Source organism: Gobius niger (genome assembly GCF_951799975.1).
Source record: "Gobius niger genome assembly, chromosome: 17".
NCBI classification, from domain to species: domain Eukaryota; kingdom Metazoa; phylum Chordata; class Actinopteri; order Gobiiformes; family Gobiidae; genus Gobius; species Gobius niger.
The window spans coordinates 15,982,205-16,005,358 of NC_136868.1; the positions used below are offsets into that span (position 1 = coordinate 15,982,205).

A 23,154-nucleotide genomic window follows, 5' to 3' on the forward strand; every position below is an offset into this window, starting at 1 on the left:
TTAGAATAAAAGTAAAAAATAAATAAGTAATCAAGATTCTATCTAAATAAAGTCGACCAATCAGACAAGTTACCACATGCCCTGAGAACGCAGAGGGAGGGACTATTTTTCGTCAGCATAAATTGCATAAACCTTAAACCTTTCAGATTCAGAAAAAAGTTTAGTCTCGTTTTTCCCCTCTGAGATTTATACGTGACAATAATATTTTGGCATCATGAGAATTTTAACAAAGATTTTTTTTGCGAGCATATCTGTAGCTTTCATAGCTGTCAAATGGAATAGTCCAACTTTTGAACCAGGTGGGTGTATCATGTGTTTTGCGCATAGACTGTAAAAAATAATGTGTGGAAGGGTATTGTTGTTTTACAGTCAATAGCTTATGTAACTGGACAGTCAGTTGTGCATAATATTGTAAAATAGCAATCCAGGCATTCAATTCATAGAGTGTCATAGGTTTTTGCAGTAGCCAAGACCTATTCTTTGGATTGTGGAAAAGATTTGCAAACCAGTCAGGCAACTTTTTTCTTTTCTTTTCTTTTTTTTTTTTAAATCAAAGCAGCTCGCGTTCACATGTATGGAGCAAGTTTCTAGAGAATTGTTTTAATATTTTGTTTGGAGAAAGGGAGCAGTGTTTTAAGTAACTGTTTAATTTCTTTTTAACACCATGGAAATGAAACGAAACAAAAAATATTGCCCTTTACCCTCGATTTAAACTTTTATTAGATAACAGTGCAGCCAATGTTTTACAGAGTCTCTTCGAGGTGCCAGAGTACTGGTCACTGGGGCCAGTACAGGTATCGGTGAACAAATGGCTTACCATTATGCTCGGTTTGGCGCCCAAATAGTCATAACAGCAAGAAGAGAGAAAGTGTTACAGCAGGTTAGTAATGCATAAGTTTAATGTAACATTTTTTCAGACTCTTAAAGATGCAATGCCATTCACTCTGCAATTTTAGCCATAGCTACACACAGGCCCACCTTAATGTACTCATAGGCCCCAGGGCTTAAACAGAATACTAGGCCCCCACCCCTCACCTTAACCCTAACGATAACCTATAACCCTAACCCTAAATCCCACAAAAAAACACTAATCAGTCTATGATTCTGCTACACCTAAATGTATCCCTCTGGGTCTGGTAGGGCGGGCCTACGCTAGGTACACACATAGGAGCGCTGCGCAATCATCGCATACGGTTAGTCATGCCGCAGAGTGAAATGATTGACATGAAAATCAACGAATCACCGTTTTTTTCTTTTTCCCCCCCTTAATTCTGATAAGCCCTTGAGTGGTAGGCCCCTGGGCTCGAGCCCATGCTAGCCCATTGGATAAGGTGGCTCTGGCTACACAGAAGCATTTCTGCCAATTTGCAACCACACCTCCTCTACAACATGCACATAGGCTCAGAAACACAGAGAATTTATCCATTTTTAGATCAATAAAGTTATATGTTATCTTCTTCATACTTAGTAAGGGAGAAGTCCCCAGTTTTAACAACTTGAAAAATATCGCTATAATGTGCATGTCCTTGTTTATTGTGTATCCTTGTGTAGGCTCACAGTTCAAATACACTGCCACACAATGTCCCCTTCAGTATTGTTGTGTTATAATGTGCTTTTAAAACAGTCCCTCAATATCATGTAAGCTCACAGTACTAAAATCCTTGAGTCACTTTTCCTTCCAATATGCTGTTTAATAGGTGGTTGAGAAGTGCCTTAGTTTGGGAGCTCAGAAAGCTCTCTACATTGCAGCAGACATGGCAACTGAGTCAGACCCAGATAAAGTTGTGGAGTTTTCTCTGGAAAAGCTGGGAGGTCTGGATTACTTGGTTCTGAACCACATCGGCCCCAGCCCTTTCAGCATGTGGAAGGGTGACATAGAGCACACCCGGTGGCTTATGAAGGTAGTGCATGTGTGATCTGTGTGTGTAATTTATTAATCTGGAAGTGTTGCTAATCCAGTCGTGTGCTTTTCCAAAGGTCAATTTTTTCAGCTATGTTCAGATGGCCTGGAAAGCCCTGCCCTCACTGGAGCAAAGCAAAGGCTCATTGGTGGTAGTTTCATCTCTTTTAGGTTGGTCATTTCATGATTATGACGCAATGAACAACCATAAGTGAGCAAAACATGAATCTCCAAATAGTCATGCATGCTAATTTAAAAATGTTAGTACTAACAACTTTGGCTTGAATTGATTAAGTACTTTACTTAGTCTAACCTCATTTTGATAAGAGGCTAAAGAGAACAATAATTAAAGCTGCTCAGATACATAATGCAAAACTGTTACACGGCCAATAAGGATGTAAAAGCATGAAACTTAAATCTTCTGTATCCTCACAGGGAAGTTGGCTGGTCCCTTTACTGCCCCATATACATCAACGAAATTTGCCCTGAATGGCTTCTTTGGATCTCTTCAGCATGAACTGGCAATGAACAACAGCAACGTGTCCCTGTCTATTTGTACACTGGGTCTCATTGACACAGATAATGCAATGGAGAAAGTCAGGTAAGCTTACTACAATAACCTATAAACAGAGATGTCACAAGTCACCCACAAGTCCTCATTGTTCATCTCCAAGTACAAGTCTTCAATTTACAACTACAAGTACAGAATGTGTGAGTCCAAGTACAAGTCATGAAGATAAAGTTCACGTCAAGTCACTATCATCTAAACCAAGTCCAAATCACAAGTCCAGCCCATTTAAAGAGGGGTTTTCTAACTCTTTACCTACCTCTGACCCACCTTTGACAATGATTACATTTATCTACCTTCGAACTTAAAAGCACAGATCAATGATTAACGCAGTTGTCAGTTGACACCAAATATTTAAAACTGTTTGTCTATATTTCTTTATGGCCCTTAGGGACGTCATTGATCTTCCAGCTGCCCCTGCTACTGAAGCAGCCCTGAACATTATCAAGACAGGTTCTACGCGACAAGCTGAGCTCTACTACCCCTGGAGTACATACATTGTAACTCTTACTAAAGACTGGATCCCCGCTGCAACAAACTACATTATCCGGAACGCTTATAACTATATACCATGAGGACATTGCAGCCAGAAGGATTGTATGATTTTTTGTTTCTGTGTGCACAGGTCATGGTTATCTGCAGTACTGATATTTTAATGTCCTTGTGAATGTCGTTTACTTCCATTCCTCGATACTGTCCATATGACTGTTTGGTTTATTTGTCATTTCCAAATTATTTAAATATTTTAATTGACTTCATTACTACTTAGGCTACCTTAGAAGGTCATTAATCATTTCTAATGTACTAATCATTTTTTAATTATAATATTTATGTGGACTGGCAAATAAGGAATGGTTCAGTGAAGGTGTATTTGTCAACTTGGGACCCAACTTCATCCAACAAGTTGCAGCCACATGCCAAATAAAAATATTTATTTCAACGTATGATGGGGAAAGGGGGAAGCAATGTTTGGTGTCTGCTGGATTCATTTCAGTATATTTATCAAAAAATACAATATTTTCTGTTGACGTAAAGGTTTATGGTAAAAGCAGACATTTATCCAAAAAACACTGTCTTTAAAGCCTTTTAAACAGTCATGAAATGTCAGGCTAGTGGGCATTTTTTACAGTGAAATGACAGTTTTCCTCCCTGAAAGTTGTGAGACCTGGTTTAAACTCAGTCCCTGTTGCTGTCCAAATGTTGATGTTGTAAATGCATTAGGAAAGTTTGAGATGAGTTTGGACCATAAAAAAGCAATTTGAAATTTGAGTGACCCTGTTTCTTTGTACAATTTGGTATAGCTCTTTTAAGCAAAGATCATTGCAAATTATCAGAAGCATTTAAAACATTTGATTAGCTGTGATTTTAGCCAGCAGTCTACGACCCACTGAGAAAGGCCGTGTGTGATCCACATTGGGTCCAGATCCACCAGTGCACAACCTGAACTTGGAAGGATTATTTGCAGTAGTAGTTTTAGTTAAACACACTTAGTTCCCTCTTTGCCATCTACATACTATGTTTTAATAACCTCCAATATTGTATTAGCCAGTGCTTAATTTGATCCCCCATTTGGGAGAACGCATTCCCCCAATTCATTTTTTTTCAGGGTAAAGGATCCGGGAAATATTTAGGAGGATCCGGCAAAAAATGTATCTGATATAATGGTGTCTAATGAGAGTGTTCCGGCAAATGTTTTGACCCCAATCCATCACATCAGACCAAAAGTGTTCCTGAAAATACTAATTTACAAATCAAGCACTGGTATTAGCTATTGTGCACCAATATACTACTTAGAAATAATACGGTGCATTTTGTACCATACCTTGTATCCACTAGAAGGCAGTAATGTTAAAGAAGTAAATAACTACAACTTCAAGTACACTCCTCAAAACTGACATCAAAATTGTCAACTGTAGCTCAGCAAGCAGTTTGATAATAGGCAATGTGTGAATGATGCATGAATTAATTTTTTTCTAAATCTAAAAAACATTTTCCAACCAAAGTGCTTCATAAGTTAAATACAAATATTCAAAAATATGAAAAAAGAACAAAAAAACCTACAAAATAGATATAGATATATGTTGTAGCATTATTGATTCTCCCCACCCACTTTGAACAATAACAAGGAGGAGTTTACTCATTGACATCAGACATTTAAGAAGTTTTGAAAGTGTTTGGGTGTTCTGGTAGCTATAAGTATTGGGCAGCTATATTTTAGTATGATGAGAACTTTAACAAAGATCATATTGGTGAGTACAGCTGTTGCTTTCATAGCTGTCAAATGGAGACCTTCACATTTTGATCCAGGTATGTGAACTGCACTAAAGGATACTGTGCTCTTCATGATGCCATAGGCCTGTATGTTAATGTGCATGTTGTCCAATGTACTGTTGTTTGAAGGATTTTCATTTATTGACCTGTGCCAGAATACTGGTCACTGGGGCCAGTACAGGTATTGGTGAACAAATGGCTTATATCATTATGCTCGTTTTGGAGCAGCAAGAATGGAGAACGTGTTACAGCAGGTTAGTAATAATAATAAAATGCATACGTTTGATGAACTTTGCAGCAGACATGGCAACTAAGTCAGACCCAGTTGAAGTTGTGGAGTTTTCTCTGGAAAAGTCTGGATTATTAAATTCTGAACCACATCGGCTCTACCCCTTTCAGCATGTGGAAGGGTGACATAGAGCACGCCCGGTGGCTAATGAAGGTAGTGCAGCTGTGTGAAGTTATTAATCTGGAAGTGTTACTAATCCAGTCGTGTGCTTTTCCAAAGGTCAATTTTCTCAGCTATGATCAGATGGCCTGGAAAGCCCTGCCCTCACTGGAGCAAAGCAAAGGCTCATTGGTGGTAGTTTCATCTCTTTTAGGTTGGTCATTTCATGATTATGACGCAGTGAGCAAAACATGTGTTGTATATCCCAATGGAGTTGATTCTAAAACATTAGTACTAACAACTAGTGTAGCTCTTTAAAAAACGACTAACCCTGACATGGTAAATTTCTTCTGCTATGTTCAGATGGTCTGGAACGCCCTGCCATCTTTAGAGCATAGAAAAGGTGCACTATTGCAGGCATTCCATAAGCTAATGGGATTTCTTATAGCCTATTACTATAAATGTGGCTGGCAAGTAGCAGTGTGATCGTAACTACAACCTTTAGGTCAGTGGGAAAGCAAACTGGGCTATAGTGCTATATGGAATACTCAACACATAGGCTATAGTTTGCAAACTTTACCATGTCAAATCTTGATGTGAGAATAATGTTCATTGAAGATTTTCGGGCAATAAATTCTTCCAACATGCCAGTCTTGCTATGATTTGATGAAGTGTAATAAGTCCTAACTGTCTTCAATCCATAGGTAAAGAAGCTGGTCCTTTTACTGCCCCTTACTCGGCAACAAAATGTGCCTTGAAGGTTTCTTTGGCTCTCTTCAGCATGAATTGGCAATGAAAAACAGCAATGTGTCTGTTTCGATTTGTACACTGGGCCTGATTGACACCGAGAGAGCAATGACAGCAATCAAGTTAGTGTCCTCCACACTAAAGCTCTACAATATTATTTAATTACAATTATTTAGAGATTTACTTTCTTCTGATACTTAAGGGCATCGTCACCAATGTGCCAGCCTCACCCGCCTCTGAAGCAGCTTGAACATCATCGAGACTGGAGCCACGAGACAGGCTGAACTCTACTACCCCTGGAAAATGTTTATTATGACTCTTATTAAAGACTGGAGTTCTACGGTAACAAACTACCTTATCAGGAGCACATACAAATATGACTGAACGACATGTCACATCAATGGTTCAATGAAAAGCCCAACACAGCAATCACACTATTATGTACTTTTAAAAGTACCTGCTACTGCTTACTTTATTTTAATAAAGAACTGACATGATACAGGGGAAAATACTACAGATCATTACAATAATGTTTCCACCAGGGGGCAGTAGTGTCAAAGAATCAAATTAGCATCACTTCACAAGAAAAACTGCTTAGGGTCTACTGACCACAAAATAGGCCAAGTATATTTAGTTTTATCCTAAGTTGATTATTAATTTGAATGTCATAATTTTATAATGTTTCATGTTGCACCAATGACGAAAGCAAAAAAAAAGAAAAAGAAATAAATCTAGTTTGTGAACCCTTTCACTGACAATAAAGGCAATACAATATATATATATATATATATATATATATATATATATATATATATGGATAGTGAGATTAAGAGTGACCATTTGCTGTGTTACCAGTAGGTTGTTCCCTCTCCAATACCTGCACAGCAGACTCTGCCCCCTCTGTTTCTTTTCTCATCTTCTCTTGTGTCTCCAGCCTCAGTTCATGTTGGTGCATGGCCTCTCGTGCTGATAAAGTGCTGCTACTATACTCTCAGATTGAGAGGTCATTGTTGAAGAGCTGCGCACACAGTAATCCACTAGTGTTCTGGTTCAGACTGATGGGTTGAAGTCATTGGAACATATGTTCACTCGCTTCTTATCTTGACACACTTGATGGTTTGAGAGAGTTGTAGAGATAGCAGAATCTCACAGGAAAAAGTCTTTCCCATCAAGCACACACAAGTATGGAGGGGCCTCCTGGGGAGGAGCGCGGCAGAGGCTCCAGAGAGCAGCTAGAAACACCTGCAACAGATTAGTGCTTCTAATGCTGCCTCATAAATCCTCTCACTTCTCACTATCTTCATTTTCACCCGAGCAGGAGCACACACTCCAAACAGGCACAACCTGGACTGCAGGGAACTCTCCAACATCCAGCAGTATTTTCAAGTCTTTATCACACAATACTTCCAACTCAGAAATAAAACAATCATATGTCAAACATCAGCCTTAAATCGGACCATTCTGGTCAGAGAAATCCGACTCTCTAATAGAGAATTGTAATACAATGAGCTCTATGTCAACAGATAAAAAGACAATCAATCTATGAGCTACAGTAGTAAAGTCAAATGAAATGTAAAATAAGTCTAGCACCACTTTGAACACGGCATATGGCCTTCTGAACAAAGAGAGCTGATGCAGCACAAACGTCAGGTTTAAGGCCATAAAAATTCTTCTATCTATGGAAATCACACAGGACACTTCAGCCATCCTATACCGATTTATGGGGGGGCCTTGTCCTGGTTGTTTGAGCACAAAGGACATCAGTCTGTCCTCAGCTCTTTCATACCCCTCAAGTGCAACTAACAAATAATAAATAATTAAAAATCTAATCAATAAATAAAATCATAAATTAATCAATCTAAACTGAGGTTAACATTTTAAAAATGAGGGCAACACCCTTTTGCACCCAGTATATCCAGGCCTGACTTCTGACTTCTGACAGACTTCCTTAAATGTCTGCGCATGTTTGTAAAATTCTATTAAGCCTCTCCTAAAGAAGAGCATGATGCCACAGTTCTTTGGTAAAGTTGAAAAAGTTGTACATCAGCAGCTTACTGATTTACTCCTGTTTAATAATGCTTGATCATTACAGTCATGTTTAGGCCCTTTTTACATTGGTTAGTAAGAGAACTGGGTAGGCCTGGTGTTGCTCTCAAATGGTTCAAATCTCGAACAGTTGAAGACAGTTTACGTAGGACGGGTCGTACATCGCTGGAACTGTGTCCTAGACCAAATAGGCGTGACCTGTGAGGTTACCCCTCTGTTTAATCTGTAGTTCATTCCAGGAACTCATTTTAGTTCATGCGCATACATCAATAATGTGTCCTGCCATGCAAATGACACTCAGATCTGTGTGATAGACAGCAGGTGAACATGAGGCGTAGATTCACTCTGTCGGATCGAACGGATCAGTGTGTTGACAAAAGAAAAGTGCTAACAGCTCACCTTGAGGCGGCATGGTGGCACAGTGGTTAGCCCTCATGCTTCACAGCTAGAAGGTCCTAGGTTCGATCCCCGGACAGGGCCGTTTTCTGTGTGGAGTTTGCATGCTCTTCCCGTGTCTGCGTAGGTTTCCTCCAGGTGCTCTGGTTTTCCCTACCGCTAAAAACATGTACAATAGGTTAACATTTCTGCCAGGTGTTTCTGACCATTGCCTGTCTATACGCCGTCTATCCACAGTTTGCCCCAGTGCCATTGAGGATGGGTCAAATGCATTAAATGAATATGGAAAGATTAATAAAGTGTACTTTAAAGGGGCTAGATGCAAGTTCGCCATTGTATACTCACTACTGCCACCTCAGGTCGTATGTGTAACTGCACCTGCTATATTAAAGGAATAGGCCACCGTTTTTACATACTGAGATATGTTCTTACCTTAGCTTTGCCGAGTGCCTTCAGTCACGTAAACACAGCGCAGACGGCGTTAGCATTTAGCCTCTCCCCCTCTCCTCTATAGCTCCAAAACAGGTGAAGATAGAAGCTACCAAGCTCTTCCATGTTTTCCCTATTTAAAAATGAGGGCAACACCCTTTTGCACCCAGTATATCCAGGCCTGACTTCTGACAAACGCTTCCATAAATGTCTGCCATCTTGTGTAACACTTCATATGGCTACGTGAAGTGTTACACTACAAAGTATAATTACACAAAATTAAACAATGTGGATTTTCTAAGCGGATAAAAGGGGGGACTATATTGTAAGGCGTTATAGTACAGGAGTAGTCCACGCAGTAATATCTTCACTTTACTGTGCGGATGCCAAACTTAAACAAAACAAAACAACAACAAAAAAGTTAAAAATCTAGGGACAATAATGGACTTTTGGCCCTGAACATTCACAAAGAGATGATAATAATATGTACATTCAAAATAGATATAAATATATCGCATACTATATACCGTTTATCGTTTACACAATGTTTTTAACTCGTCGTTATATAGTACCTCTTTGAGTCGGCAAATGTGTTAGGACTTTTGTCCAAAGCACCTATTGATTAAAGCTGGCTGGATTAAAGCTCAAAGAATGTTAATCTTGCTCCAAGTTTAAGCATGACCTTTACAAAGTTTTCACAAAACACTGAAGCTATGATAACAAAGGAAGAGGGTGAGGAAGGAGAATGCAGCCAATGAAAATGAAAGAAAGGGCGCATCAGTGTGAATCTAAAGCGTGGGTGTGAGGCGGTTGACACGGCCCGCTGACCTCTGACCTGGGCCCATTGAGCCGCGCACAATGCCAGACACCTGTGTTCTTTCACTAGCACCACTATTATTATTTACAACCAGGACCAGAGGCCGAGCGGGTACCAAAACAGGGAAAAGTCTTCTCCAATCATCCCAGATATCACCAAAACACAGGATGGATTATTGTTGCACATCCGGCTCTTAATGGTCCAATAGAGCCTCTCTCTCTCGTCATGCTGACAAAACATATGTGCTCACACCTGTTAACAAAACTCATAGCTGACAGAATAGTAAGTAATAGTTAAGAGCTGGAAAAAGTGTGACCTTATTCAACATTATGAAGCAACATAAGCAAAAATAAATTCCTTTTTGATATTATGGTGCTTCTTACATGAACTGCACTGCAAATATGTGTTTAAATGAAGTTTTAAGTTAAGGCACACATTTATTTTGGAATGTTTCATCAAAAAATAATGAATTAAATTGCTTCGAAACTTCAGTCAGTCTATTTCTCCACCAGGGTATTGTAAGTGCAGCAAATACTACACAATGAGTCAAATAAGTCTTGCCAATAAAAGTGTTTTAATAGGTAAGAGTATAGGCTCCTTATTTGACTTTATTTTGTCCGCATCAGTACATGAGTGAGGTGGTGGGCAGGATCCTGGGTGGCAGGCTGGGGGTTACATGAATTCTCCTTTTTTGTCATTGAGGGAGAGAAAATGCCCAATTAACAAAGGATAAGAAGTGAACCGTAAACGCCCTCAACAAGGCCCAACAAACCTACGTTTCTCTCTCTCCCTCTGTCTCTCACCCCTTCCTCTCCCCACACCACTGACCACTCACCCTTCCCCTCCCTGCTCTCTCTCTCTCACCCACTTCCCCGTCACAAAGGGAAGGCTCAGAGCTTACAAAGTGCCAATTAACACTGAATGTTTGGCCCTCGCACCTCCCTCTCTGAACTGCTGACAGCTCTGGTGTTTGGGTTAATACCAAAGGCCTGCAAAGAATTATAATTCTCCTTACCCCCTCCCCCCACTGCCCCCCTTCCCCTTTATTTTGTTTCCAATGGGGTGGTTTTACAGTTCAATGCACAGTCAAAGGGTGATATAAAATGACTTTCCCAAGAATTTAGTTTGGAGAGAAGGCGAGAGACTGGGTGTGCTGCAGTGGGACTGCATTTGAACTGGGGGTAATTGTGAAGCAAGATGAAGGGGTTATTGGGGGGAGCTAAAGTACAAACATTTGCATATACGTGAGAGGGCTCTGACAAATGGTAAACTCATGAGGAATGGTTGGTTATGCCTACACCTGTTGACCATCTTCAACGGTCAAGAAAGCTACCAAAGCTAGCACTTAATCCATTTAATATGCTGCATTTATCAGCAGTTAAGTTGGCTCATTGATCCAGTACTCGCATACTGACGATCTATCATCTATGGACTAACAAAATTTGCTTTACTGTTTATAATGTCAATTATGTAGGCACTGGCAGTATGTAAACAAACATTTGTAGATTATGCAGTGCTTCTCAACTGGATAATACTTTTTAGCCGCATGAATATGCTTGAATCAACAGTCGTCTGTGAGGGAACCACAGTCTAACTTTTTGAATAGTTTTATTATCTGTTGAAATTGACATGATTATGGCTTACAGTCCATTGTCAAAATATTCAAATTTTATGAGATTCTTAATTTGGGGTTTTTACAAGCTGAGCCATAACAATCAAAATTATAACAAATAAAGGCATTACATAGCTCACTTTGCATGTAATGAGTCTATCATATATTAGTTTAACAGTTTAAGTTGATTACCAGATCCATGATATTCTAATTATTGTTGCTCTCATCGGTTGTCATTCTATTGCATCAAAATTACAAATTGAGAATTAGGGTAAGGACTTATAAATCTGTTGAGAGGACTCTCCCATCGGGCTCATAAACCTCGTCTTTTAATGCACCACACAGCATAGGAACATCATCTGATGAGGAGCTACTGTCCTCTTCAACTGGCCCGCTCTACACCTGGCTTTTTAACGTACTACACTGTGTAGGGCTTACATAATACATGTACTTAAAACATTTTTTTTAAATTAGATTAAAAAAGTTTAAAAAAAATATTCTACACAAATTAATATTATACTCAGGATAGTAATGACAACTGGAAGGTAGCAAGATCACAGAGTATAATGTGTATATGAATGTGTCTTTTTAACAAAAAGCTAGTGACTCTCGGTAATACTAACAATGTTCGGCATGGTAACCATCTGAAAGAAATGTATCAATGATCGCCTTTTGTAACTTGCTTTGAACTAGACTCCATACATGAAATGAGACCGTTGTTGTAATTGTGCTTCTTTTCTGTTGATGTATGAACATTTCAAACAGTGTTTTGTAAGTTATAGTACTTTGTAAATAGTTTGTAAGTATAGCTTTATCAGAGTTGTTTCGTAATCAGTATTGCTCCCTTTTGGGGATTGTATACAGTGCATACGCTTCAGTCATGTAAAGCCACAATGTAAAAAACATCTTGTGAATGGACATTTCTGCCATGGTCGGATGCTGCGGGTGTGTATGGTTTATTTTGTTTTGCTGTTGTTCCTTGTTGTTGCTTTGTTCCTTTGTTTTTCCACTATGTTCTTTATGTTCTTCTATCTCTGCATGTTAATTTTACTTGTATTGATTTTGGGGGTGAGCGCTTATAAGCTCTTGCTTCTGCCCATTTCTTCTGTGCAGAGTCTTTGCTGCTCAAATAAATAAATAAATAAATAACAAAAATTATAGGATGAGCACCAGTATTTTTGTATGTTTGTGTTATCTAGGTTGACAAAATGGAGATTGAATTATTCGAATGCATGCAATCTACACATATGCATATGAACTTGATTAATTGAATTCTATTAATCAGAAATATGTATTTTCATTATGCTTCATTTCGACACATGGGATTAGACATCATATGGACTGTCCTATAAAAAGAGAAGGATAAATTAACAGTGAGATCTGACCTACTATATGAACCTATAATGGCACTGAATATTCAAGACTCTGACCCTGGTTTCCTCACAGTGAGCACACAGAGTGGAAGTGGAGGCGCTCCTCTCTCTAGATGAAGATAGCAGCCCGGCTCGTTTATCACCCCTTCGTCTGATCGCTGGGCCCTTGCTTGTTTTTCTCCCTGCTGAACTCCAATAAATCAGGGCGCTGAATAAAAGAGTAGCCAATGAGCAGAGGTGAGAGGGTTAAAGTGGCAGAGAGCTCTTGAGTCTTTAAGAGAGCTTCTGCCGCCACTAAAGTCCTGGACAAACCAACTCGGTTGCCGGGATTTATGACCCGCTGGGACTATATCCTCCTCTTGCTTTACTTTGTCTGTGTCTGCACAATAGGATCAGGTCAGGAAAAGTCATTTTTGACAAAGATCGGCAAAAAAAAAATGGTCAAAAGATGAACCTCAAATATGCAAACAACTTGCTGTGATTACTTGTGGTCACATCTGAATCTGAGTCTCGCATGTGGCAGAAGATCATCATTTTAGTCATGTGTACGACTTCATTCACTTCCCAAACCTCCACAAAGCAGTCGGACTCCAGACTTTATTTACACTGCAGTAAGGGAAGCTGAACATGAAGCTGACAGGGCTCGGTGAGCGGTGGCCCGGGCCAGACAGCCGACCCCACGTCCAGGGGTCAAAATCCTCCACAACCTCACAGGGATGAAGGCGTGTGAGCATGTGACTCCAACCCTCCGCCAGGACTTAACCCACATAACAGCAACAGAATGAGTGCCCTGTTGGAGAATGTCCGTGGGAGTTGCAGCGGGGAATCGGATTTCAGATTTTCGAGCCGTGCATGATGGGGCTACAATATATATCACTGTATGGGAGATTTATTTGGAGACAGGTGCTCCTGCGTGAGACTGTGGGCAGCGCACACCAGCCTGTCTGTAACATCTGATTCACATGAACTATAATTTTTCTCCTGACAAAGCGACAGATCAAAAGGTCAGTGATGTGGCTGTGTCAAGTGAAGGTCGTGAGAAAAGAGGAAAGAGCACGTGGCGGCAATCAGATTTCTTTGAGGAGATTTTCCCAAGTCAACGAAAACCATTTTCTAAAAGAATAATATTTCAATTTAACATAAGGTTTCTCCCATTATTTTTAGACGTACATTCAGTGGTGAATATGTTGAGCCCATGTGACTTGAGATCAGACAGGTCAGCAGGGCCAAAATCTCAACAGGATCAAAGTGCACTCCCGGGACACCGGCTGGGTCTCTGACACAGCCTGTGTCTGCTTTGGGATGGTGCAGAGGCAGGGGTGAAGTGCAGGTCAGCCATGGAAGAGCGCCTCGCAAAATGAAGAATAGATAGAGAGACATGGGAGCGAGCGGGGGAGAGAGGATGGAGAGGTGAGCCGAGACACTGGGCAAAATATGTTTTTTAAGGCAAATCACAAAAACAGCTTGGTCAGGTTTACAAATGCAGACATAAGTATAGTGTAACAAATCTAGAAAGGTTTAAGTTGATCTTACTGCTATGCTTCAGTAATCTCTACTTCCAACAGCTTTTCCAACTGACAAACTTTTTTTAAATTTCATTTTGTTAGAATAGTTTCCATTTTAGATTAAAGCAGATGTCAACTTGTACTGCAGTACACAGGTATGTTTCAGAAAGTACATGTTTTGTGAGGCTTTGTAAATAAAAGTATGCAGTGACATTCCAGCACTGCAGAGAGAAGAGGCGCCCGACCATATCTGGGGTTAGTGTATCTTGTCTGGTCTAATTCATCGCTACAGCTGAACAATTGAATAAATGTACACATGCTCCCCTATACAAACAACCAGTGTTTTCTAAATGCATGCAGCCCCTGACGGTTCTCCAATAATGAGTTCGAACATTGTGTACAACTTAGTGAAGCTGCAATTACAGCTTCAGCTCTTTAATTGGACTACTGACCTTGCCCGAGTCTACAAGCACAAGGAGGAATTCTGTTATTGACAAACGGTACCTCTGCTCTCTCGAAAAATCAATGAAACATTTGCAAGTGTTACTTTTAAATCACAGACCAACAAAAGTTGAGTAAAAAAAAGCACAATGTGAGTTTATGAGGACTGGAGTTTAGCTTTTAATGTCTAATGGTGTCAGTATATGATCACCTGCATGGCCACAGTTATTTTTCAACTACTATGTTCTTGGTATAGGAAAGTGACAAGAAGATTATACAGATTTTTTTTTTGTCACCTTACTGGTTTCAAATATGTTTCAACCTAATGCAATATATTATGTCAAGTAAAGATATACAATCAAATGTGTTTTTCATTTTTGAAATGGTCACACACTAACATTAGCTCTAGGAGATGTCTTTACGTGAAATTTCTTCATGTGCTTTGCCAAGTCTAAAGTTTATCTGACCATTTTTTTTAATTTCATGTGATCCTGTGATTTTTATTTTGTAACTGTTCTCATACAAAGGGGAAGGTATTTGTCTATGATTATTTTTTCAGGTTTTGAGCTAATAAACTGCAACCTGGAGCCATTTTCTTAAAATGCATTTGTATCACATTGTGGCAACCAGTGTTGGGGGTAATGTAATACAAAAGTAAAGAGTTGCACAAATATATTACTTTTTTCAGTAACTAAGGAATATAACGTACTTACACAAAATACAGGAATATATTAGTCATTACATTTCAAGTAACTCGAGTTACAAGAGCATTTAAATGTATGAACGAAAAAAATGCCAAAATAAAATGAACAAATAAAATGCAGCATAATACAAATCAAGTTGGAGGTTGGTGTATAAGATATGCAGTCTGTAGTTGATGTCCTCAAAACAAAACACAAGAGAATGTGGAGGATGTGAAATGTGAAGTGAAGGAAAAGGAAATCTCTGACTGCACTTTTCCTCAGTGGCATTATTACTATTTTCAGTTTATATTTTACCAAAAGTAACTCAAAAGTAACTCAAAGTAGTGTAACTCAGCTACATTTTTGAAACAGTAATATGTAATACAAACAGATTACGTATTTAATCAAGCCTGATTTACTGAGTTTTAAATGTAAAAAAATGTATTTTTTTAAACAGCTTATCTGAAAACTAAACAAGATATCCAAAATAAAATCTAAAATATTTGTAGCTAATATATCAACAAAATGAAACCATACATTTAAATATGGCTCAATTCGGTATTCAGATTTTGTCGCGGACAAAATATAAGAAATTTGGGGCATTTTTAGGCACAAAAGTCCATACATGAAAACATAAAATGGCAAAAAACTTGCAATACATTTTTTCCCTCATATTTATGCCAGTAATCTACAGCAAAAGACCTTTTTCTTTTCTTGTTTTTCCCTATCCAAAGCAAAGCAGTGTTAGCCAGCTGGGCTTGTGATTAGAAGGTTTTGATATTGATAAAGAATTGCTACAGTACAGCTCGAAAAGTGATCGGCTGAATCTGACCTGATGTGTTTATGATGAGTTTATGAACTAAAAACAAAATCTGAGGAGAATCTTCACCTCTCCTGAAACAAAATGGACCTTCCCGGGTTATCAAAGAGGACGATTTGCTCCAGATTTGCCTTGTCACAGACCTTAGCAGCAGTGATTGATGAGCACTGGGTAATTGTCCATTGTGAGGAGATGTCAGGGGGAGACAGCGTGTCACCTCAGCAGCGAGAGTAAAGGAGCCGGCAAATGGAAGCCATTACATGTAATATTCAGCATCTGGGAATGATTGGCTCAGAAGACCATTTTCAAAGAGAAGTATGGCGGCCCAAGAGGGAACGGGCAGGAGTAATTTGCACTGGATTTACAAATCTCCTGAATCGAATTTGGGAATCTTTGTGCACATCTTGTTCTATTCTCTCCAGACGATCCCTCATGAAGCGCATGTATAAACATAAATAACAGGCGCTAGTCTCGGCGCGGGCACACTGTTTCTCCACTCCATCCCAGGAAAATGAACTTGTAATGTTGGACGGAGGGATTGAGAGCCTTGCACGCCGACGCTCCATATATCTCTGCCGTCTGTCTGCGAGCAATAACAAACCACTCAAGGAACGGTTGCCAGTGTGTCAGAGTTGAGCCCGAGCCAGGTCAGGAGTGATCAAAGAGCGGAGCGCGGAGAGGCAGAGGAGGAGGTTATCTGGTCTCCATTACCTTCAATCATGGGAAATTGGCGGAGTGCAAAGCGAGAGAGATCTTCATGATGAGAGCGCAGCAGGCCAGATGAGCTGAGGTGGTCCGCAGACGCTCCAGACTTCAGAGACAAGCTCAGAACGCTCTCACTCCGGGGTTTTCCTCCAGGTCGGTGCCAGCAGTTTCTTTACCTGTGTGTTTTTACTGAGTCAAAGTGATCCAGACTTGGCCAGACTAAATCACTTTTTGCACCAATGCCCATTTCGGTAGGATGGAAACGTGAAACATAATGCCAATAGTGGGACTAGAAGGTAAAAGGTCATAAGCCAGTTAAGAAGGAACATTATTTGGTGAAAAACTTACTACTGACATTCATTCCTAGAGGATTTGTTGCAGCAATGCATATAGTCAAAAAACGTATGGACAATGGGAAGTTTTGGTAGGAAAAAACCTGATGGTTGGTCCAGTCAGACACTCAACTATTGATAGAGAATTTTTCTATACAGATTAGTGCAACATGTGTCAGACTACTTTATTTTCCGCCACGAGCAGCTTCACTCTTGAGACGCGGAAGTCTCCTAAATAACAATCTATGGACGGCGCATGGGGGGGGTGAAAGTTTTTTCCAATCAGTCGGTAAATGACCAAAAACACATCAACAGGCTAATAATGCCACAACAATGACACGCGTCCATCCTCTGCTTCCTGTTTGCTCGCATTTGCTCCACCTCAGAATATGCCACGGTCAACCTTGCCTGTGTATTTATGTAGAGCGTACGAGTGGTTGGTCGGAGCAGACAATGGCGGAGACTAGCAGCCTCTACCGCAGGACAGCTGTGGCTACACCTCTCATTATGGAATGAATGAATCCTGAGTGAGTACAGTTTAGAGAAGTACTCATAAAGTAACTGAAGTCTTTATTATTACTAGCCATTATTATTATCATTCAGCTGGGTGCATTCACACTTATATCTTGGCTCAGAACCTTAATTCAACTTCTGTCTCACGCTAAAATGTTACTTTTTAAGGCTATAAATGTGTAGAATTAGTAAACTTGCAATAAAAAGCTTGAGTGTCAAAAGAAATTGGTCCGAGGGCAGCACTTTGGCACCCAGGACGCACTTTAAACACCCCAGACCATTTTTAGAAAGTTGCATTAGCTATACAGAAAAACCAACAAAGACTAAACAAGGACTTAATTGAAGACTGAATTGGGAAGATGTAGCCTGAAATTAGAGTAAATTGAACCTTTTCAATCATTTAAGTTACTGTGTTGTTGACTTTGTATGGGGAAAAAGTGTGTAAATCTCAGTTAGATGGAAAACCCCAGTCATATTCGATTTTATTTGACTACATGCAAAATGGAAAATGTGTCCGCCAATCTTACGAATCCAATAATTTTTGAGCCCTACTCCCAGCTCATGTCATTGCGCTGGTCGTACATCATGATAAATGGATACGTTCATGCATCTCAATGCAAAACTTACATTTTGTTATGCTTTTGTAGAAAACCTTAATGGAGAGATTATGGATAACTTTGAAAGTACTGATGTCCTGGATTATTATAATGAAGGGCTGCTCATAATGCTTAGTTAAGGAAGCTTAAGGAGTTGATCAGCCAAGGGACAATGGGCTCTCTTTGTTCACGATTGACCTGAGCACCTTCATTTCCCCACATAATGAAAGCTGATAAAGCAGAGATAACCACACAGCCACAACAAAGGCTCCGATGGAGGCTTTCACATAGGTTTGTCAAGTGGCTCCTCCTGCCCCCTGATTGGCCGATGAAAGAATGCCAACACAGTGACTCTCTTTTAAGCACCTCCCCCCATATCTCTCTCACCCTCTCCCCACCCCCCCCCCCGCTATGTGCCCCCTCCCTGGCTCACCCGGCCCTCTCTCCACTCTGTGACCCATCTTGCACCTCCTGAAGCCCACAACAGACGCTCGGTGTGTGAAGGAGGTCAGGAGTTCAGAGCTGGCTGGGGCTCCCTCCCTCTGCACACAAGAGGCCTGCCCCGCGGGTTTATAATTATCTGCCGTTGGCATTCAGCGCAGGTTCAAGCACAGTGCAAGCGCTGGCACCGGCGTGGGGGGATGCGCTTGGCTACACACTGGCTGATTAGTTGTTCCCTAATTGTCAGTTCCTTGTTCCTTTTTTACCTTTCGCTGCCTGTCTCTACCCCCCACTAGTCAGGACATCTTTACACCAAACTCACCCCTGTGTCTGTTGTGGGCTAAAAGTACTGGACGTCTTTCCGTTTTGTTATTCCTTCATCTTAAGAGCTTCAGATCAAGCGTAAGAATAGTCCAAGTTTAGACCATGTCCAAGGGCAAAGGACAGGACTAATGAAGAAGTACTGTTGCACTCATCAAGGCTCGACTAGTACTCAATTCCTCATTGAGGCCAAGACAAAGCAGGAGGAATCCACCAAGTAACTCCATAAAACAGAAACCGACCTGCTTTTTAAGAGAAAGGACGGCGGCCCGTGACAAGTGGAGAGACGAAACACTGTTCTTTATGGAGATGTTGACGAAATGCAGCAAGGCGGTCATCTGAAAACAGAGGGGCCACAGAGGAGCAGAGCGGTGCAGGACACACAGGTCCAAAAGCACAAGAACGTCTGGAAGGGCTACAGGATGAAGAAACAGGAGGGCAAGAGAATCAAGGGCTCAGTGAAGAGGCTCAAGATTCAGAGTTTTAAGAGGAGTGATGCCATAAACTGGAAACTTCAGGAGAAGGACCAGGCTCAGTAGAAAAACCCTCACCAAGTCTGAGGAGGACAGATCTCTCTTTCTCTCTCTCTTCTCTCTTTTGTCCACCTTCTCTCTACTTTCTCTTTTCAAAATTGCAGGGAGAAAAGCTGAATAAATGAAGGCACCGCATGATACAGTATCAGCAGGGAGGCAAGCGTTTTGAGCATTGGAGAAGGAGACGGAAAACAAAATAAAAAAATATAACCTTGATATCTGAACAAAACAAAGACCAAACCAAGCCTTAACCATTGCTGATCCACCCAGGCCTAAATGAAGACTAAATCAAGTCCAAATCGGACTTTATAAACTAAAAGCTAAACCAGGCCATCTTTCTGCTTCTTCTGCTGTGTTTGCTATGGCCTAAACCCCTCGACTTTCTGCTTCATTATTCCTCCAACTTACCAAGGCTCTCAAATGTACACTGGTGTCGGGGAGAGTGATGGGAACGTACTGTACCTGCCCGTCACATTTTTCAGCTCACTGGCAAACTTGAATGGACCTTTTCTATGAATAAAAGATGGGGCTTTATGTGCTATTGGCTTTTATGGTGTATTTAAACGAGTAAGCAACTTTCCCAAGGTTGTCCTCGTAGGCGGAGGATGAGCATTGAGATGACATAGGGGCATAGAGGAAAAAGCAAAGAAAAGGCCAATAAGACTATTCAAGTGAAGAGTTTAGACAGCCTTCAAATGGAATACGGTGGCCTTGAATACTTATGCAGGTGTATTTGTCATTTACAGCAGGAATAAGAGCTTCAACTCCTTCTGTTCAGGGTGCTATTTCAACTCATGCAATATGTTATCTATGGCATTGTCCGACTCACTCCTTAGTGCTTTTGTTTTGCCTACAAAACCTTAACTAACTCGCCAAACAATTGTTATTTATATATTTTTGGGACAATTCTTTTTTTCTTTCTTTTTTACACCAAAGTTAAATCCTTGTCAGAACTAGTAAAAAATACGGTCTGGGGGTGTTTAACCCGTGGATCATGGAGAAAGAGCAAGGTTTACAGAATTATATGGCAAGTTATTTGACATTACTATTTAATGCACCCCTACACCTACGGTCATTAATACATTTACAGATAATCATACAATTGTAAACTATCGATTTCACTATCCTGCAGTAGCAGAAATGCATTTATATACACTAGATGAAAGTTGGGGGTCTCCAGTGCATCTCACAGTAAGTTTGGGGCCTCACCTGAAAACCGACGAAGAGCCCTGATGAAGGCTCTGTGGATTAAGTAAGTGTTTTATTTGTCATTGTACAAGCGTACAACAAAATTGTGTTCAGGTGTTATTCCTGAGCCGCTGTGACTGAGCAGCACCGCCACTGTGGGTCAACCTGACCAGCGTGTTTTTGGAGGAAGGGGAATACTCGGTTTGTCTGGTCAGCTCCTCCACCTCCTTCTTCCTCTTCCTCCTGCGCAGCTCCCTCCACTCCACAACAGTCTTTTACCATCTTCTCCTCATACTAGTCCCTTCCTTGTTTCCTGTAGCACCTCTTGTGACGCCTCCACTGTGCTGCATGTGTGGGGGCTATTGGTTGGTTCCTCTTCAGAAGACATTTGTCGGCCTCAAATGGGTTTAGCTCATAATCTAGCTGTTTGGTTACTTTTAAAAAGCTGCTTTCTTCAGGACCATTATGAAACCAAAAAAACATGGCAAAGGCGTACGAAGGCATCCAGTAAAACAATATGCACTCACCGTCTCCTTAACTATTAGAAGTAACTAACTACATTAATATAGAAAGCCATGAAGTATAACCAGGGAAATCCCGTTGGACTCAACTGTAAAAAGTCGACCTCATTTAGGATGTATCAACTGAAAAACATGTGCATACATTACTTTCACTTCTCAGGTCCATTGAAAGTGATTTTTCTTGGTGTCAGCTTCACTTAAAGTTCAGCGTGTGCTCTCCGTCAGGCGTGTGCAGTGGCCTGACAGCCGCGTGATGAATGACACTGGATAAATGTATTGGTCTCTGCCCTCAGAGATGTGTCTGCGTCATTAGTCACTCACACTGGAGATCTCTGCACCAGTCCATCACCGCTGCTCACATGTGGAGGCCTGGAGACGGACCCCGAAGACTGGGCCGTGAGGGGCCGAGGGGGGGCAGAGAGAGGGAGGGAGACAGAAGAACAGCAGTCAGGCAGATGTGGAGAATGGAGCGCTGCCAAACAGGCACCCAGTATTTCCAGTATAAAGTGTACAGAGTAGGCTGCATCATGTGATTCAGAGCAGGGGCCAAGACGCTTCAGATCAGAGGGTTTGAAACTGGGGGGCATGTACTGTATCTCGCAGTGTGCAGTAGCCTCCATGAATATGTGATGTATTGCTTTTCTACCGATATGGTTAGTCCCAGTTAAGTTTTGGTTCATTTAGTTCTCGTTTGGATCAATGTAGTTTATATATGTGGATTAGGCACAATACTTTCAACGTGGTACTTAACGGTAACACTTTATTTTCCACTACCCCTGATACATTGTACCTACCAAATTTAGTACAGTGTAATTTGCTATGTAACAATGTGTAATAACTTGTACCTATATGGATGACACACACAAATATATGTATAATAATATAATAATAATATGAGTTACATAATGTAATAAGACAGAAGCCCCTCACCTTGGGCCCTAACCCTAAGGGTCTTATGTCTTATTAAATTATGAGCCTCCAAACTACAACTACACATTATTCTATTGTGTATAAACTACATAAGTACTAGTTATTACAGGTTGTTACAAAGCAGATTACAATGTATTAAATTCAGTTAGGTACAACGTATCACGGTAGTGTAAAATAAAGTCCATCTCACAGTCTGAGCAGAAATGCCCAGACTTCCCGATCCTGGTGACACCAGGCCAGCTCAGAGACATAGTCCTCCAGCATGTCCTGTTGGAGGCGACCAGGAGGCATCCGAAACAGATGCCCGAGCGAGCAACTCAGCTGGCTCCTTTCCACGTGAAGGAGCAGCGGCTTTACTCTGAGCTCCTCCCGGGTAACTGAACGCCTCATCTCGAAAGGTGCACCCAGCCACTCTGCGAAGGAAACTCATTTCGGCCACTTGTATCTGCAGTCTTGTCCTTTCGGTCATTACCCAGATCTCATGACCATAGGTGAGGGTAGGAACGATCTGTAAATCAAGAGCTCCCTCTTCACCACAGAAGTCCGATACAGCAAACACTGTAAAGTGTTACCTCAAATCGATACCTAGAACTAGGTTGCCACTTGTTTGTTTTAATTATTTGGTGGGGACAGAGCATGTTAATGAACACACATGTGACTAATGCATGTAAACACGCCACATCAGATTGTAGCCGTGGACTAATATCCATCTGTTGTTGCTAAAAACCCAAACACACTCTCACTCAACCTGGCCTATTGTACATGTTTTCAGTGGTAGGGGAAACCGGAGTACCTGGAGGAAACCTACGCAGACACGGGGAGAACATGCAAACACGCAGAAAGGCCCCGTCTGGCCAGGGATCGAATCTCAGAACTTCTTGCTGTGAAGCACGAACACTAACCGCTGTGCCACTGTGCCGCCAGCTTCCACGTAAAGGTTGAAGTCATGCCATTTGAGAACCACTTTTATACAAGATTTTTATTATATTTCTTTAAATGACATGAAACATAGTGTAATTGTTAAGGTGCGTCACAATAAAACTGAACATTTTTTATAGTAAAAGCGTTGGCACATTCC

The 23,154-nt window shown here is 40.8% G+C and overlaps 2 protein-coding genes and 1 pseudogene across 3 annotated transcripts in view; all 3 read left to right on the plus strand.

Moving 5' to 3' along the window:
- Positions 1-23,154, plus strand: part of LOC306976677 (serine protease 57-like) — a 119,317-nt gene that overhangs the window by 6,745 nt on the left and 89,418 nt on the right. The gene's annotated exons all lie outside the window — the stretch shown is intronic.
- On the plus strand, positions 178-3,109 carry LOC306977152 (hydroxysteroid 11-beta-dehydrogenase 1-like protein). The gene is made up of 6 exons (XM_079575340.1): positions 178-299; positions 750-880; positions 1,698-1,901; positions 1,978-2,071; positions 2,336-2,501; positions 2,860-3,109. The coding sequence occupies exons 1-6, from the start codon at positions 215-217 to the stop codon at positions 3,041-3,043; spliced, it is 864 nt and encodes a 287-aa protein (XP_079431466.1). The 5' UTR covers positions 178-214; the 3' UTR covers positions 3,044-3,109.
- Positions 4,691-17,500, plus strand: LOC306977392 (hydroxysteroid 11-beta-dehydrogenase 1-like protein; annotated as a pseudogene). Its single transcript has 5 exons — positions 4,691-4,717; positions 4,869-4,993; positions 5,248-5,341; positions 5,832-5,996; positions 17,458-17,500. The product of its transcript is annotated as a hydroxysteroid 11-beta-dehydrogenase 1-like protein (transcript).